Here is a 19090-nt window from a genome sequence, read left to right as displayed (position 1 = left end):
AAGGGGAGATCTGACAGGCAATGGCCATTGCCAAGCAACATTATAATCATGTCGGAACCGTCTCCTGGTCAATTCACAAGTATAGGCCGCTTATAGGCGATCCTAGCGATGGTACCTAGTTTATGAACTTACCTTGGGCAGTGGCACTTTATGAAAACTATTCGGGTCGGTAAGAAAGCATGATGCAGCTCCAACCCTTCCAGTCTGTGAGAGACCGAACAGGACCTGGACCAGCAGGCGAGGCTTCCGTCCTGAGCTTGCATGCCATCGTCTCGAGGCCCCTCCAGCTCATCTAGCTTGTTCTGCCAATCAACGTGGGTACTATGCGAGATCCCGTGGTGTCTCTACCTACATCAGAAGACGCATGGTTCAATAGGCATAGGAGAACGATTGTAGCGTGACAAGATCACATAAGCCATCGAGCAACACGCTGCCATCATGACGGCTCCCGGCGCGCTGTTCTCATGATAGGGGCACCAGGAGTCCTCCCCTGGGGCAAGATTCACCTCAGGGTCCGACGAGGTTACGATGAGTTACCGGTAAAACCAGGTGAGAGTCTGTTATTACATCATTAAAGTTAAACAGTCCTGCAACTAAATCGAATATCACTGTGAATGTTGGTGATCTGACGCCTGCCCTTTGGTAATTTGCTCCGATGTGTTCGAATTGAAAATTCCAGTGGGCAAGGGAGGCCTCAGGAATATAAAAACAATCACAGTGCGTGGTATGTCTAATAAGGATCTCGCGACTGGTTGATAGATATGATAGACCAGGCCCCAATGACGGTCAACACATTGACGAGATGGGGATTCATACTGGCGTCATGAGACAGCTCACTTATCAGGAGATATCTGCACAATGACCCAAATACTGTGACTATTGCTAGCCTCACCTGGCCGGTTCATCTATAACCGGTATACTTCCAACACCTATCCCTCGGCATGTCCGTATAAGGCCCAGTAACTGCTCACATACAACGTTGAATCGGACTGCCCTTTACTATCAAGTACCCGCACAGAGGCAACGCCAAAGACTCATATAATACGATGAAAATCGGACGAAGTCAATACATAATCTTACCGACGCACCGGTAAACTCGGAGACCATTTGACCTGTCGGCTGAATTACCTAGGTATTCAGCAACAAACATCAACGTGATACCCTCATCACAGTCCATTTCCCCAAATCTTCCAGATCAATCCAACCTACATGTTTTCGGACCGTAGACCAGTTGTGCCTACGAGAGATCGATACCATGCCCATAAGTGTGAGACAAGCCTGACGACGTATCGGGAACCTGGCACATTCAGACTTTGGCACAGAGCCAAAGCGCTGTCGCAGACTGGGACAGCGTGCAGAGACGGCCCCCTCGAGTGGCGCCGTGCCCTTTCTTTTTCTTCTTCTTTATTGTACCAGCCTTATATCAAACATCGATGGGAGAAACGATGCGTTACGACACCGTCAACAAGGAACTGTATTCCAGCAAATCCAAAGGCTAGGTAGAGGTTCTCGCCCGTGATAGGCCTGTACATGGCCGCCGGTACGACCAGTGCTGGCGAGCTGGGGGTGGATGGGAGACGACATGGCCTTGGTTGGACGGCCTTTGCCCAACCGAAAGGCCTTGGAGTAGACATGTGCGGATTCCCTTGTACGCCGATGTCATACCTGAGTTCCCCCAACTGAGATGGCTGGCCGCCCGCCCAATGAACATTGAAGTCAACTATGTAACTCACGATTACAGATTCTTAGTCCCGCCTGCCAGCTGCAACTAGTAGTAGCAGCAGCAGCAGCACCATCCATCTCATATGAATGTCGGCGAGTGAGATCTGATCCATCCCATCTGATTTCTGGAAAGACCGACGGCTACACTAGTCGTACATTAGACTGCCTTCTCAGCTGGGAGAAGCAATCTGCACACATCATTGATGTATTGAAGGGAGGGAAGAAGAGGCCTGCAAACTTTTGATCCTAGGTACATGTGCTGCGAGCTGAGAGATGGATGAAACCCGCTCCCTCTCTCGCGTGCGCGCGCTCTCTCTCTCACTCTCATTCTCTCTGCAGTCTGACGGATAGCTGTCGACATAGAGTGCTTAATTGAAGACATGGGCACGCCCGAAAAGCTGGGCGACTGATTGCCTTGGGTACTTCTTACTTAGGTGGCCAGCCTGAACCATCACTCGTCATGTACCTCGCCCTCGTCACCAGTCATTGGAGGTGATTGGTTACCTATGGTTAGCGCCCAAAACTCTAGGTATATTTTATTTTCTATACTGTGCCGCTGGAATAATCAACGCCAACAACAACAGCAGCACCCAGTAAACAACGATATGTGCGAACCAAAAGGTTTGGTGCCTCGATCACCCCGCTGTACCGGTAGCGATTCTCATGAGTGACGTTGGTTCGTTCGGGTTTGTCGACGGGATTGCCTATGACATATCCTGTGACGTCGATTTGGACATGCTCGGACCATTTCGTGTTGGCTGTTAAGATTACCCCAAAATGCATCGCTTTCGATTAGGCCGCGGTTGCATTTCAGGACAGGCCCAGGTCGTACGGAGCACTGGATCGCACATCAACCAGTTGCTTGCCGACCGAGGGGAAAACGTCGTCATTGGCGCAGCGGTGGCCGACAGAGCGCACCCTCACCATAGCCGATCACCCTTTTCACACGCTGCTGCACTTCGCCTCTGGCTGTGCCAAGCGATGCTGCACTCCGCACTCTGGCGAACCAGCGCGCGAGAACCACTCCGATCGCCACGGGACGTTCCCTTCTAACCTAACGCAATGGTTGGTAGCAAATGGGGGCTGTGATTCCTGGGAGGCATCCCAAACAAACATGCTGTGTGCCTGCCTGCCTGCCTGCCTGCCTGCCCGCCTGCCTGTCTAGCAGCTGTACATTGCATATATTGCATCCACGTTCAGGCTAATGTATATCCCAATGCACTGTGCCACGCCTCGACTGGCCAAGCAGCTCTAAGCGAAAGCCCAAAGCCCTGCGTGCACATCTGGGCCTCCTGCAGGAACCAACGCCTCCCCAGGCATCGATATTCATTACCTAGCAAACAGCGACTAACCAAAACCAATTTAGCCTCGGTTCGTTCAGGTGAGAGGTGCGAGTACAAGAGGCAGAGGTGGGCAAAAGTTCTCATCGGCGTCTGTTGCCATACCCGGTAGGCTGTTCCCGAGAGTCTGGTCCAAGCAAACTGGCGCGAGACGAAGAACCGTCGGAATTGCAAGCCACCACTCCGCGACCACCGCGAGCTGTGGTTGGCATCAATTGATGTATCTGCAAACAGACTGGTCTACACCGCCCACATTTGCTATCTTGGCCGATTGAGTTTGCCAGCAAAGATGCAACATGCGTCAAGTCTTATCCTTGTGCTCTATTGTCTTGTCATGGTGTGGGTGTGCAGTCCCGTAGGCAGTATGTACTGCATGGAGTAGAGCACCTAATTCAGCCAAACCGACCGGTCACCCGCATTGATTCTGGAAGGGTAGACGGGCAGACGGGGTGAGGCGCCCCCGCGGCTCCGAGGCCGGTTTCCCAAGGGGGAGAAAAGGAGGGACAAAAAAAAAGACTACATCAAGAGCAAGAGAGAGGGGAGCGGGCTAAGTGGTCTCATCGCGTGTCTTCCAGAACCCATCATAGAACGCACAGCATCTGTATCATTTGAAACGGCGTAAAATGGACAGAGCAGCGACGGAGAACTGAAACATTGTGACTGCAACCCACCATTTCACATTTCCATAAAAAGTGTCGGGCGGGATGTGATTGGGAGTTGGAAGAGTCGTGGCGGCGATAAGTGACCTCTCTCCCTCCCGTCTCGATGGACTGTACCTGGCCGCGAAATGCACGCTTATGAAGCCATTGCAGTTGACTACTGCAGGTTTGTGCAGCTGGGAACCATCGCTTCCTCCCCGGTGGTCCGTACCTGTTGATCTCGGCTCGGCACCAAGTATCTGAAACAGAACAACGTGCAGATGGCTGACGCCTTTCAGCCTTTATCTGCAGGTCTGACATAGCGGGGCTTGATGATGGTGGTGGTGATGACGATGATGGCATATCGAGATAGAAGGATAGACATGCCCATCCATGTACACAACCAGATCACCCCGACCTTCCTTCTATAGACAGTGCGGTGTCGTATCCAGTGAGCAGGCCTATCACACATGCATGTCCTCGCTTCCCGTTCACCCATCAGGCACTGTAATACCCCTCGCGACCGACGGCCTACTGGTACCTGCTGTACCAGCACCTGACAGCTTGGCCTGGCGTTACCTGCGTGTAGCAGCTTCAGGGAACCTCCCTGAAGATATCCAGAGATCTACTAGTCTACTGGCACCACTTGTATGGAACAGGCAAGATAACGTTGGGACCTGCAGATGTCGTCACGCAAACTCAAGCACTTGATGGCCGTAAAAAGCAACTATTATCCACTAGGAAGGGAACCCTTTTGTCAGCCCGGAAGACGTTCCTCTATCAAGGTTTCCCAGATGCATGCTTGCGTATGCGCGCGGAGTATCTGAAACCCCCATACATAGAACATCCCCCTTCTTCACCATTCGGCCGCGTGGGAGGAGGGGGTGGATTGCCTCTAGCTGCTGGCGTCTTCCCGACTGACGTAAACCCGCGAATATGAGATAGCGGGCGACGAAAAGTCAATTGCAGACTCCAACTTGGTTCCTTTTGCGCATGGGCTACGTAAAAAGCCACTGCGTGCGCACGCGGTATTTCTCACTTGCTTTACTTGGTGCCCGATGGACTGACTGCACTCTCGGTAGCCCAGCCGGCCCTGCATCATATGTGGCAAATATGTATGTAGTTGTAATTACCGTCACGCAGATCTATCGTAGTAGCGTAGATGGGAAAGCAAATCGATGACGGAACCCGGCCGCTCACAGACATCACAGTCACATACAGTAGGAAGATTGCTGCTGGGTCTTCTTCTACTACTACTACGCATGACATATACAGTTAAGTATGTCACGGTGTTGGCTTCTGCGTGTTCAAGCTTGAGCCCTGCAGAGGATGGCCCGGACGCTGCTAATTATTCGACGTTGACGTTTGTTCACGAACTACGGGGCCCTTGCGTTTATGGCGATCGTCTATTGCGGTCCGTTACCGGCTCTCCATCTTGCCGCGATGGCTAGTGAAGTTACTTTAGGTAGTAGCAGGCAGGCCTGACAACCCAGAAGGTACGGCAAAGTAAGTAGAGAGAGAGAAACAAAATGGTGGCGCCGAGCATGGAAGGCATGTGCCCTCTGTCACCTTGCTACGAACCCTAAACCGGTATCCATCGAGCCGCAACTGGTTGAAGAGACAAACAACAACAACGACAACGGCAGGAACAGTGGTTCGGCGTAGTCCGAGTGATCGAAATTATCTGGCGAAAACTTTTACCCTTGGCCAGTCGTTCGTCCAAAAAGTGAATGGGTTGGGAGCAAGCGGTATGAGATGTTTTATCCACCTGTTCGTGATCCCTCGCTCGCTCGCAAACAAACCTTGCGGGTTTGCATTACATTGCAATTGGAGGTGTGCAAGTTCCCCATCCGGAACAGGTCGCTAGCAACGGTCCCTGCCAATGGGGCTCGCGACCGGGCAGCCGCTGTCGAGGCGGTCGGTGTTGAGGGCGCGACGGCATTACTCAACCCATACGTGCAGCAGTGCGTGCAGACCGATAGTTCAACAACGTTATCTGCCTCTCGGCACGTGTGCGCGAGTGTGGACATACGATGCTGCAAGGTACACTTGAAGCCACTCAGGTGTCAAATTTGCCGTAACATTCGATATGCATGACCGGGTGGGGGTGTTATGGATGTACGGGGCTTCTAGAAGGTTTCAAAGCATCTCTTCTTGGCCACTGGGAGTCGTCCCCGGCCCGGTGGGCCAGTAACGGGACCCTGTACAGAACCCATAGCAATATTGCTTGGCTACCCACGGAACAATCGAAGCCTGCGTATTGCTTCCAAGCTTCCAAGGAATGTCACATGCCCGGCCAATGTAACCCGATGCAGGTGAACTGGATCGCAGCTTCGCTTCACATGGGCTTCAGTTACGGCCCCGGGCGGTCTGGCCTCTGTGTAGACACACCGGAAGGGCAACGGGTAGCCCCCTCTCGGTTCCTGATCGCCAGGGTCCAAGAGCGGTGGTAGTTTACGTGGTGGTAGTAGTAGTAGTAGCAATATGCGGAGGTAAGTAGGCACAACTCTGGTCGTCTGGTGGCACTGCGACAGCGACCAGCAACTGTGGTAGCGGCTCCGGGTAGTTCATTCCAAAATGCACTCTCGCCCTGGGGACGAGCTTTCTCTAGACGACTCAATTGCGGGCTATCGTCCGATGCTGGTTGAGGGTTTTCGCCACTTGTTGGTGATTGTCGTACAACATACACCGAAGAAACAGCTTCCGCATCTGGCCTACTGATGAGGTATAGGCCCGAATTTGTGCAAGACCCATGCTCGTGGGTGCAAGTGAAGGATGCCAAAGCCCATAAGTTTCTGGAGTTGTGTGACCGGTTTTGTCCGTGATTGGCCCAATATTTGCCGGCCAGAGATCTTCTGGAAAAAAACATCCCTACGTCGCAGTGCTACACTATCGGGGCCAGCAGGGCCAGCAGGGCCCTGGGAGGCCCTGGCAAGGTCCTGTCAAGGCCCTGTCAAGGCCCTGTCAAGGCCCTGTCGCGACCCTGGCAAGATCCCGGTCGGCCCCGGCGGGCCCTGACTTGCCCTGGCCTGCTCATTACAGGCCCTTGTAACAGGCCCCGTCATCCTTGATTCCCCGGCAGGCCGGACTCATTACCAAGACCTCGTTTTGATAATGGAGACTCGCTAAGGACCAGGGTCGGGCCTGACCTTCTGTGAATCTGGGGTTCGACTTGAGACTTGTCATCGCTTACAATTTTAGGTGGCGGGCAGCTATCTGCCCACGAGCGGGCCGCGGTGGTGTTCGTGACATTGTCCTTGAGATCTTGAGTGGGACTGCCTGCAGAAGCACGGTCAATCTGGTGTCGTCTGCTTACATTTGACAACGTTGCACGTCTTTGCGGTGTAGCATCGTCGTCGCCCACGGCGCCCATGGCTTTTCAGGACGGTAAATGAGTATTCGATGGATGGGCATAGATTTCACCCAAAACGGACGACTGCGGATTTGGCCCTGGGGAAGAAATAGCGCATTTCCAAGGGTTTGGTAAGTTCCTAGGTAATCACCAGGCCGACTGACTAGACGAACCAGCAACCGGCGACAAGAGTATCGCACCGCCTCTGTTCAGAGGTAGTCGGGTAGTATGTAGACCCATTGCCCAATAGTACGTGGTAGCTGAGGCCATATAATAACCAGGCTAGTGAGCCCCCAATCCGTCCATCCATATTTTCCACGGACTTCAGACAAGAGTCGCGCAGGAACGCGAAGGACGGAAAGTCTACCGGGCCTCCCCGTGCGACCGCCCATTGTGGGTTAGGACAAGACAAGACACCCCAAAAGCTGTGCCAATGTACCGAATGGATCAGAGTACAGCGAGGAATTGGCAGTAGCCGGAAGGAAGATACAGGGTCCGACAGGCCCCTGTCCATAACATTAATGCTGAAGGGATAATCGCTGCAAATCTCTGTTAGCACATAGCCCATTGAGGCACCCGGTCGGGTTCGTCCAGCGATCACTCTCGCCCGCTGGTCCTGACCTCACGTGCAATAACGTGCGCTGCCAACGCGTAGTTCGTAGTTCGTAGCTCGACCTAGCCGGCCGGCTACCTTAGCTGCCAACTCCCGGCCGCGGGCAGAGAAGAGCGCGGTCTGCACTGTCACTGTAGAACGGATCTTGGGTGAGCTTCCTCCTCCCGGCGGCCTAGGGTGATCTGCACAAGTCCAGCCTTTGCGGTCGGGGGCCGCTAGGCCCCAGGATGCGATGACTATCGAAGGACTTGGGATGGGATGGGTGATAATGGGCTACGGCTGACGGGTTTTTTTCGCCAGTCGTTCGACCGATCGTCGTCCGTCTTGGCCAGAGGCTGTCACTACTGCCTGTACCTTGCAGTAGCGAATTTCGTTCTCTGTTCAGTGCATGCAAGCAAGACACCCAAAGTTGCCAGCGCCGTGGCATCGGACTTGTGCCAAAGGGCTTGCATGAAAACACGCGTTCATCATTCGTCCGTGGTGTTACAAGATAACTCCATCCTCCGGTGGGGGCCAAGATGTTGACCAAGATTTGTACACCAATACATTCATTAGGTCTGGATAATTGGCGACTGGGATACCTGTGTATAAGCGACGAGCCAACCAGAGGCACCACCAGGCACAAGGGCGCTATGGAAGAATAATGCCGGATGCACAAAGGATACGACAACGTAATGTACCTGCTAGATACGAAACGAGGTGGACTGTTCGGCGAAACAAGCCTGAAAGTCTATATTGATTACCTAGGTGATATTACTGGTGATATCACTACGCATACTATAGCCGATGGAGGATTGTTTCATTTACATCACAGGCCCTCTGGAGGTCCCGTGTTCTTATGCATAAAGCAGTTGAATCGCGCAGTAATCTGATGGTTTGAGATTAACGCGAAGACGTGAGTAATGCGCATCGCCCTGGATCGACTATAGAAAGAACACCGAGCACTCAGGCTATACAGATACTACATGTAGGTAATAATAGTACGGCAAACCACGGTCCATACAAACAGTGCCTCAGTTGGGGATGTACGTATCGTCAATGCCATATCGCATCGTGCAGTTGTGTTCGACAAAGAGCCCGAGATTGTGCAGCTGCTGGCAAGATCGCACACAATCTCGTATTTGTAGGCTGTGCGACCATATACGAGAGCCCTGCTGCCCGCAGTAGCCGATAAGATAGCAAGTTAGGTATCACTATTGCCTCTTGGTTGCGATCTAGACCGGGAAGGACTACGGATCTGATGATTCATTTGACTCTAACCTCCAGCCCGAAGCATCAAGGGGAGGGGCCCTTTTGTTAGAGATTGATGAAGAACCGTGGCGTTGAAAGAAACGAGTTGAAAAAGAAAAGAAAACGATGCTTTTCCGTCCGGGCGGGACGGTACGTCTGGAGCAGAAGAAAGCCGCCTGCCACTTTTCCGCATACTTTGCCCGAGCCCAAACCGGCACTTCGCGATGGGGCATGATATCATGTCAGATTGAAAAGGCTTCGTTTGATTTCAGAAAGCCATAATCACGGGTGGGATTCCCCGACACATCCCAAGTGAGCCAGCAGCCAAACCTATGAGGTGGCTTTTGGTTCGGGACCCTCAATCTTCGTAAGCTCGCTAGTGGCACTCAAGGCGACATCCTCCAATTACTCGTCTTTGCGCCTGGCGATGCCATTTCGGACAACCATTCACAGGGAGAGTTTCTAAAGGTAATAGTCCCCAGAATAGTCCCGACAGCTGGGCGTGACGGCGGAAGTCTGTGATGCAACCTCCCGCTGGACTGGATCCGCTGCTGACAATGGCCCGTGGCCCGACGGTCGACGTGAACGAGAATAGATGGCACTTTTTCTTCTTCTTCTGACTGCTCACTCTCGCTCTTTGAGGACGCTGTCGGGGTTTGTGTTGCGTGCTCGTGTGCCTGGCAGGCAGCAGGGAATCCGTCCATCCATCCAGTCGTAGAGTGCTTGCATGCGCCGGCATGCAGAGCATATTTCATCAGGTGTGTGGGCTGACTGACGATGCAACCAACCCTTCGCCAACAATAGAAAAAACCCCCATCCTATCAGCATAAGATTCATCCAAAGTAGGCAGCACTCTGCAGCAGCCTTTTTGCCAGATTCCAATCAGCGACGGCGTCGTTTTGCCCTATCGAGTAGTCACCCGTCGGGCGGCACGCCCAATTACAAGCCCAAATGCCTATTGCACATCACTTCCGGGCCTTCCTACGTGCTACCCACCCGCTCTCGTTGCGTTGCGTTGCGTTGCGTTTGCGTTGCTTTGCTCGCCATGTCATATGTTCGAGTGTTTCCGCTCGGCAGGCGGTCCAGTCCAGTCCCGCCTGTTCACTCCCGAACCATCTGCGCATAATCAGCCATCATGCTTACGGCGCGATATTATTACCTACAGTACCCTCCCTACATACCTGCCGCCCGTGTAGTGTATATAGGCTTTGCTATATAGCATATCCATACTACTGCTGCTACTGCTGATTTTATCTGATTTTTATTTTTATTTTTATTTTTATTTCGACTAGTAGGATTTTATGATTTGTTTGCCTTTTCCACTTCCTCGTCTGATGTATACTTAGCAGCAGCAGGCGTCGGGTGGATTAACCATGACAAGAACAGGGTCCACCTATCCAGCGACATGTCATGCTTTAGGGCGATTCGTTAGAGGCGCCCGCCCTCTTGTCCTGTGCCAGCCAGCGCATGAGAAGAGATCGCCCACTGTTTCGCGTTCCCGGCGGTGTCTCTCCATGGTCACATTGGAATTGACTGCCAATCGCCAGAAACAAGCCCGTACCGGCGAGGGAGGGGCCCCGTCCAATGGTAGCCAGTATCACACATCGACACGCCTGCTTGGGTCGGAGGGCAAAGGCGAAGGGAAAGGAATTCTGCCCGTACATACATTTGAAACGGAACGCCGTCGGCGCACCGTACCTGCATTCCTCTCTCGACGCCAACCAGTCATGTAGCCGGGCCTGCACAGGCTGTCTGGTAGTCGCGGCGGACGGTCAGCACAGGTCCAGCCTATCATATCTCTTATGCCGCCACATTCTCACCGTCCGTTCCTCCTGCCCATGTACTATGTGTGGACGGGCACCTTATTGATGCAGCAGGGGGCGGTGGCCGTCCCATTACGTTACGACGACTCGTCAACAACACAATAGCACGGGCGCGTTATTGGGAGGATTGGCAGGCTACCTGCCCAAGGTGGAATGGAATGCTGTTCTAAACAGGCCCGGCTGCAGATACACTAATGTTGTTATCCTGCACAAATGGTCGTGTAGGTGGGTTATATTACTTATGTACATGCCTACATGCATGTCGTGTCGTGCGTGTCGTGGTCGAGGTTGGAGGGAGGGTGGAAATGCTAAGACAGGACAGGCTGCAGGACTGGAGGACTGGAGGACAGCATGGCCAAGGAGGGACATTCCGAGTCCCAGACCCAGACGGAGTACTTGCGGATGGTATAGTACGAAAGTATAGTACGGCCCCTCCAGACTAACAGAGAGCGGTTCCACCAGACCCAGACCACCGACACAACAACACACGACGAGCCAAAGTATCGTCTGATGGGCGGTACATGCCTACGTTAGTACCTGGGACCCCTGTCGCGCTCCAATGCAACCTAGCCTAACCTACACACGCGCACTAAGCCCGACCAGTCAGTCCTGCTCCTCTGGCTCTGGCTCTGGCTCTGGCTCTGGCTCTTGGCTCTGGACAGGCCAGAGACAGGCTCCTCGGGTGCGCGGTGCCAGGAATAGCATTGCCTCTCTTGGGTGGCTTAGCGTCTCTTTTACACCCGCCCATCTTGGGTTCCACCATGATCACTAGTCTAGGTTCGCTTTGGAGGGCCCTTGTAGAGGCAGCTTGTCAGTGGTTCCCAGCTTGTAAGTGAGACACAGATGTGTGGGTGCCGGCTGGGTCATGCCATCCAGTCTGTGCCTATCAACGGTTTTAATGGCGTTGATCTGTCTTTGCCCTCTCGTCTACTACATTATCCTCCAAGGTCGCCCTTCAACACGCTCATTTATGGTACCCAGCATATGATCGACAGATCGCGGACTTTTCCTTCATAACCTATCGGTTTCTGCGTTTCTTCTTGTGACTTGACTTTCTGGAAACCTTCCGAGTTCACTCGAGTTTCCTTCCCTTCATTTGATATATACTATCAGCTGCCCTCTGCTATATACCCCTCCGCCTCGTTGTCTCTTCCCACCTACCCTAGGTATATCATATAATCTAGACGAGAGCCCCGAGAGGTCAGCCATATGTACAACACCACCAACACAGTCACTCGACTCGATAGCTTATAGACAGCCTTGGATACCAACTTCAAGCCTGCCGTCCATTCCTTCCAGCCTGGAACCGAAACCACCATCATTAGGCCACTCGCCCACTCGATCAAAGCTGTATACTACCACCACCACAACAATCATACTTAATTGATAAACAAGAGGAAGAGAGAGAGAGAGAGAGAGAGAGAAAATCCCCGCCGGACTTTACAGAACTATATACTGGACCCGGACAGGAACCAACCAGATATCAAGACAGGTTGGTGAACCTTCGAGCCATTGTTTATTTGGATGGCCAGTAGGAGCTGATATTCGTATGCCACAGAACAGCAATGGATCCCAACATGATGTCTTCCCAGATGATGGGACCTACACCGTTCTTCTATTACACGCCCGACATGACGGCAGAGAACCGCCAATACGGTCACTTCAGCCAGCACCCCGGGGTTCAACAACAGATGCAGATGTACCCGGTGGTGCCGACGCTGCCTTCGACGCCCATCTACTCGCGACCCAACTCGTCTTGCTCGCAACCTTCGGCGCCGACGCCAGTGTTCAAGCCGGTGACCTCCAACATGACCCCGGCCGCCTCCCCACGCTCAGCCCCTCACAAGCCGGCCATGTACATGCCGGGACACGCGGCCAAGCTGATGCTGGAGACGGAATTGATGTGCGAGGGCGATGGCATGTACTACCCGGCTACTCCGCCGCTGTCATCCGCGGGGAGCAGCATGGGCAGCCCCGGCGGCGGCGACATGCTGGCTACACCGCTCAACCCCATGTTCTCGGGCCTGGACGGGTACGAGAACGCGAAGCCTGAGATTGACAACCTCCCCGAGACGATTGAGGGTCTCGACTGGGCCAGCTGCGGGTCTCCCCCGTTGACGCCAGGTTAGTGTTTTATTTTTGCTGTTTGTTTGATTGTTCGTTTTTCGGTTTGCGGGAGCGTCGGAGCTGGCAGATGCATTGTCGAGTGCAAATTGCATTCGAGCTGCCGTCGAGTCGGTCTGAGCAAGAATCGGTCGATTTTGGCGAGTTAGCTGCCGAGCCCCTCCCCTGCAATTCCAATTGATTGTCTGGCCCTGCGGGGCCCCCATCGCCAGGAAATTGACTTGAGCTAACCCTTGGGACCTTTTTCTCAGTCTACCTGCAATCCGCCCAACCCATCAGGAACATCTCGCTTAACTCGAGCGTCATCAGCGATCTCGTTTCCACGACATCGTGCCCTTCCCTATCCCCATCTCCTCCTCCCTACGCATCCTCGGATGCTTCAGAGCAGGACGTCGACTTCAGCATCGACCCCCGCAACCTGACTGTCGGCGGTGTCAGCTTGGCACCTGAGTTTTCCGCCCCTGCTGCATTGGACGAGTTCAGGGGTGACGGCCTTGTGAAGCCTGCCTCGGACACTTTTGAGTTTGACCCCCAAATCCACCACGGTCTGCCCACCTTTGACGACCTGTCGGATCTGGAGTCGGAGGAAGATTTCGTCAACGGACTCGTCAACCTTGGCGGCTCCTCAGAAGTCAAGCGATCGCGCTCTGCCACGTGCTCAACCACATTCTCATTGGGCGACGATTCCTTCTTGTCCGAGACCAGCCTCTCCCCCGAATCCGAGGATTTCCACTCAGCCAAGAAGCAGAGGACCTCCAAGGAGTCTCGCACCACCACGCCCACTATGAACGTCGCCGCCAGCTCCTCTGATGCCGGCCAATCGGGCCAGCAGTCGTCTGGCAGCCACGATGGCAACCAGACCAGCAACAACGCCGCCGCCCCCAGCTCTGATGCTGGCCAGGCCTCGGCAACCACCCCTCCCTGCCCCGCCTACCCGCCGTGGCCGCAAGCAGTCTCTGACCGAGGATCCCTCCAAGACCTTCGTGTGCGAACTGTGCAACCGTCGCTTCCGGCGCCAAGAACACCTCAAGCGACACTACCGGTCGCTGCACACCCAGGACAAGCCCTTTGAGTGCCATGAATGCGGCAAGAAGTTCTCCCGAAGCGATAACCTTGCCCAGCATGCACGCACCCACGGCAGCGGCGCCATCGTCATGAACCTTATTGAGGATGGCGACACGAGCCTGGAGATGATGGGCCACGGCGAAGCTGACTACCACAGCTTCGGCAAGGTCCTCTTCCAGGTCGCCGCGGACATCTCGGGCAGCGGCAGTGATCTCTCTGGAGAGGAGTCGCCTAGTGAAAGCCTTGACAAGAAGAAGCGCAAGCGCTCCGACTGAGCCTTGACAGAATTCAGCTGTATATGAATTTACACACATGCCAAGAATCCGCGATATATGGCATATGCCCGACATGACACTCAACGACTTATTCATCTCTCGACCTCCCCCGCTAGGTTTATGCGGAACGGTCTTAGGGTCATACAGACGCCTTGGTCCCCGCACCAGACGTCGCCCAAACAGGAACAACGGCATCTTACCTAGAGGATCGAAAAGTTACATCTGATTTTGCAGCATCGACTTGCCTTCTTGTACCAACTTTCACACAAGACTTTCACAACCACTTCACGGCCTTCATCGCTTCTCGAGGGAGAGAGGAACACGACCACCCAGCAGTCTAGGATCGACTCGCGAGGGGAACAAAATGGGGGATTTGCGGCGTACACTGGCGACATGATACACACTCTTGCGAATTGTTTGCGTGCTGGAGATGAAGCACTGCTTGCGCATGTTTGGTCTTTTTTCGACGAGTTTTTTTGTTGGCGGCTTTCCGTTCGTTACGCTCGTTGTAATGGCTACAAGCAGGCGGGGGCTGGACAAGCCGCCCTCGCCCCATGTATAGGAAAACCTCTTTCAGCAAGGGGGATGCAGCTCGCAAGGGCAGGTTTCTCGCCTTCGGTGGTGGATAAACTGGTTTCTTTTGACGACTTCCTTTGCTGCGATTGCCCTCAAGCAAGTAGTGTGCAGGTCACAAGGAAAGCTCTCTGCAAGTCTATACAGATAGGAAAATTCTAAACCGTCTGCTGCTGCCAATAAACAAAAACCACCTTATCCGAACCCTGCTACGTTGTGACATGAAATGCATCAATTGATTACTGAGATGTACACATCGTGAAGCGTGTCTGCGTCTTGGCTATCGGCATACCTCATACATCAAATCAATTATGCACTCCAATTACTTGTCTAGCGCAGGTACCTGCATACCTACCTCCTAGCCGAATGCCTGCTTACTTGCTTTCGTCCACGCCTGCATACATCATATCAATACTTACTGTACAGTACATGTACCCGAACCCAATGCGCACTTTGGGATTTTTCCCATTCCCGATACCAGGTTCCGGTGCAACGGTTTGACTACTTACAGTGGACACTACCTAATTTGCTGACTGCCTGACTACCTGCTTTAGCTACTTACTAGTGAGGAACCCGCGCTTCCTTCACTTCGTTTGTTACCTAAGAGTGACTATGTTAGTTTTTGCACCCGACGAGACATACCTCGTGGGCATCTATTTGACGCTTCCACGGTTAGCCTGCCTACATGTACTCCAGCTTCGTGTACGAGTAAATTCCCTACCCAAAGCGGTATCTGCCAGATCCGAGTCAATCTCTAATAAAACGGATGGTAGTCAGGAACTCCCGGTTTAGCTCTCTGACCTTCGGCTACTCGAAACGCCGGTTTTCCCAATGGACTGGAATAGACCTGGCCATCTCCAAGACCCCAATACCTACATGCATGCACCTACCCGACAAGTTCCCGTGGGCCCGGATAAGCAAGCAGGCGACAACGGGCTGGTTTGTAGATTTTTCTCCAGATTCCGATTCGGGCTCCGATTCGGATCCGAGATGGATGTTTCGACGGTGCTGTCAATGTGGTGAGTCTCTCGGCTTTTGTTGTCGTCTACCTTATCTGTACCTACCTACTTACTTACTTACTTTAAGTAAAATGCTGCTATTGATGTACATGCTAGGTAGGCAAGTACACCTGCTAACCTACCTGCCTACCTAAAGTAACCAACGACGACCCGGCTTCGGACCTATCCACCATTGAAGCTAAACAAACAAGCAAACACCGGACGCAAGTCGCTTAGTGGTCGTCTGCAGAACCTCGCATCAACGCCCATCCTCCGCGAAGAAGATCAGACGGATCCACGCAGTACGCGGGCTGCGCGCCGGAAAGCCCTCTTGTTTTTCCCTCATTCGCAGAGGGGCCAGGCCACTGGGCCAGGCACGAAAATCACGAAACACGTCAATAAACTTGAGCCCAAAGGTGTGCCATGACTCGCAACCCATCAACTTAAACAAACAAATCCCCGCCTTTGCGGTTTCAGATGCTGACAGCTCAACCTACCACCCACTAGGGCCTCCCAACACGACGACCATCGTGCTACTTTCCACTGCCCGGGATCATGGCGGTGGACGGATCCCTGAGCGTCATCGCCCTGGTATCCGGTGGGAAGGATAGCTTCTTCTCCATCCTGCACTGCCTGGCCAATGGCCACCGCGTCGTGGCCCTGGCCAATCTACACCCACCAGACCACCCCCCACGCCAGCGCTATCACGCCCGCCAGCCATCCAGGTGCCACAGAGCGGCCCATATCCGACGCCCCGGCGCCTCTGGCTTCAAGCACGGACGCCGGGTATGGCTTCAGTAAGCATGACAGCGAGGGTGCCGACGAGACGGATCTGAACAGTTTTATGTACCAGACCGTCGGACACCAGGTCGTGCCACTGTACGCCTCAGCCACCGGCTTGCCGCTGTTCCGTCGAGCCATCACTGGCACTACTCTGGACCATGGCATCAGCTACCAGGACCCTGTCTCGTCATCATCCACCCCTTCTTCCAAGACGGATGACCTTGGGGCACCGTCCACGTCTGACTCGGGCGCCGTTGTAGCTGACGAGAAGCGTGACCTTGGCGAGGACGAGACCGAGTCGCTTATTCCACTGCTGCGGTCCGTCATCGCTGCTCATCCAGAGGCCAATGCTGTCTGCACTGGCGCTATCCTTTCAACCTACCAGAGGACACGCGTTGAGTCTGTGGCACTGCGACTTGGTCTTGTACCACTGGGCTATCTGTGGCAATACCTCGTGTTGCCGGCGCCCCCTAACCTCGACTGAAGAAACGCCACACGCTCGCGACCTTTCGTCAGTGCACCACCTCGGTCAACCAGATGACGCGCAGCTGCTCCGCGAGATGGAGTCCGCGGGGGCTGGAGGCGCGCATAGTCAAGGTGGCAAGCGCTGGATTAGAGGACGATTTCCTGTGGGAGAACGTGGCGAGTGAGAGAAGTATACAGCGCGTCAAGCGCGTCTTAAGGAAGTTCGGTGGCGGTGGCCGTGGATCCGTGCTCGGCGAAGGGGGTGAGTTTGAGACCCTCGTAGTGGACGGCCCGTCGGCTCTGTTCAAGGGGCGCATCATCGTGCACGAAGACGATAGAAAAGTCGTCCGGGAGGGAGGTGGCAGTCTCTGGCTCAGCATCCGCAAAGCATGTGTAGAGATGAAGCCACAGGGGCAATCCCCTAATGCGCAAACTGCGGGGGAGTCTATTGTCCGGACCCCTGCGCTCCTTGATGATAGATTCGAGGGTATCCTTCGAACGCTGCACATCGATACACAGGCAAGTGGTGAGTTTCAAGAGGTGCCGCTGGCGCCTTTACCCCCAAACATCAGGCGTTGTGGCTTCAAGCCTGCCTGAGCAATGGTGCCTCCTCGGTAGTAGCCAGGAAACCAGTATCAAGGACCAGACGAGCAACCTGGTGGATGCCGTTCGTCAACGACTGCATGATCAGTCGCTCCCGGCTTCTGCCATCACGAACACCATTATCATGCTCAGACATATGTCAGACTTCCCCACAATCAACAAGCTTTACGGTGCGTTGTTTAGGGAACCCAACCCACCGGCGCGGGTCACTATTGCTAGTGGTGACTGCCTACCCGAGGGGTGCGACATAGCTATCTATCTGACAGTCCAACCTTGTTTGGGCCGGGATGACAGGCGTGGACTGCACGTCCAGTCCAGATCTTACTGGGCACCTGCCAATATCGGGCCTTATAGCCAGGCTATCGCTTTCCCTCTAGGGTGCCCGCCTTCAGGGCCATCACATGCCGATCATGGCGCAATGAAGGTGACGACTATCGCGGGCCAAATCCCACTCATTCCCGCCTCGATGGCGCTCCCTGCGTCTGAGGATCCATCCAAGGATACAATGGACCTGCAAATTACCTTGGCACTCCAGCACCTCTGGCGCATTGGAGCGGAGATGCAAATCCACTGGTGGACAAGTGCCGTGGCATACTTCCCGGGCAACGCCGGCAGACACGAAGCGCAAGACGATCTTAGCTGCCCGTGCCTGGGACTCGGCTCATATTTGGGGCCTCGCGACGGATGCCTCGGAAGATGACGACGACGAGGCTGGCCCCGATCTTTGGGATCGCAAGTTCAACCCGCAGTATATGTCCCTGACCGGCGGGGAAGACGACGCCGCTTCGCCTACCCTCCCCGACTGGGACGTGCTTGCCAGCTCCCAGTTAGCTTCCGAGGCCGACAATGGTGGGGTCGCAGACATTGTACGGTCGCGAAGGCGGCACATACCCTATGTGTTTGCAGCCGAAGTGGGCGAGCTGCCGCGGGTCGCGGGCGTGGAGTGGCATGCTCACCTGGGCCTGGCCAAGGTTGGTCCTGGCTCTATCCGCACTTTTGCAACTGCTGCATGGCGCGACGATGGTCGCCGCCTAGAGCTCCACCATGTCGTAGCTCGGTCCCCATCCGGAGGGGAGATCTACGTGCACACCACCGCGGCGCTTTCACTCGAGGGTGATGAATCTGACGGTGTACTGCCACCATCATCCCTGGCGTTTGGTCCGGAGATAGATGCTATATCTGCCGAGGTCGTTGCTGCTTTGAAGAAGCTGCTCGTTTTACCTGAGTCATCTCCCTCTCCTCTTGGCCTAGGAGCACGTTCGGCACCGCCTGCTGCCCATCCTTATTTGACGTACATCGATACTTCTCAGGTATCATCGTTCTTCTCTGAAGTGAGAGATGCTACCTCCTCGTCAAGCGCCTCGGCAGTTATTCCCTGCTATAGTCTGTGGAATGCGCGAGGTGCCGGTTTATCAATCGTGGCGTTATTCCATACCCATTATCGTGAAAGTGTCCTCGAATGAAATATTTGAAAACAAAGTTATAC

At 54.1% G+C, this 19090-nt stretch overlaps 3 protein-coding genes across 3 annotated transcripts; all 3 read left to right on the top strand.

Moving 5' to 3' along the window:
- Positions 1-2499: 2499 nt before the first annotated feature.
- PG997_003825 (uncharacterized protein) lies at positions 2500-2775 on the top strand (the record flags this gene model as incomplete). Its single annotated transcript, XM_066808140.1, has 1 exon — positions 2500-2775. One exon carries the CDS (start codon positions 2500-2502, stop codon positions 2773-2775), a length of 276 nt encoding a protein of 91 aa, XP_066671758.1.
- A 9508-nt stretch (positions 2776-12283) lies between these two features.
- Positions 12284-14182, top strand: PG997_003824 (cutinase G-box binding protein; the record flags this gene model as incomplete). Its single annotated transcript, XM_066808139.1, has 3 exons — positions 12284-12842; positions 13094-13749; positions 13820-14182. 3 exons carry the CDS (start codon positions 12284-12286, stop codon positions 14180-14182), a joined length of 1578 nt encoding a protein of 525 aa, XP_066671757.1.
- A 1404-nt stretch (positions 14183-15586) lies between these two features.
- PG997_003823 (Diphthine--ammonia ligase) lies at positions 15587-19067 on the top strand (the record flags this gene model as incomplete). The annotated part of the gene is made up of 8 exons (XM_066808138.1): positions 15587-15774; positions 15842-15870; positions 15966-16169; positions 16261-16351; positions 16471-16960; positions 17053-17527; positions 17574-18084; positions 18140-19067. 8 exons carry the CDS (start codon positions 15587-15589, stop codon positions 19065-19067), a joined length of 2916 nt encoding a protein of 971 aa, XP_066671756.1.
- Positions 19068-19090: the final 23 nt, after the last annotated feature.

Source organism: Apiospora hydei (genome assembly GCF_038363865.1).
Source record: "Apiospora hydei strain CBS 114990 chromosome Unknown utg000004l_segment0_segment0, whole genome shotgun sequence".
NCBI classification, from domain to species: Eukaryota; Fungi; Ascomycota; class Sordariomycetes; order Amphisphaeriales; family Apiosporaceae; genus Apiospora; species Apiospora hydei.
The sequence above is the reverse complement of the archived record's forward strand: the minus strand, read 5'-3'. Positions and strand labels throughout refer to the sequence as shown.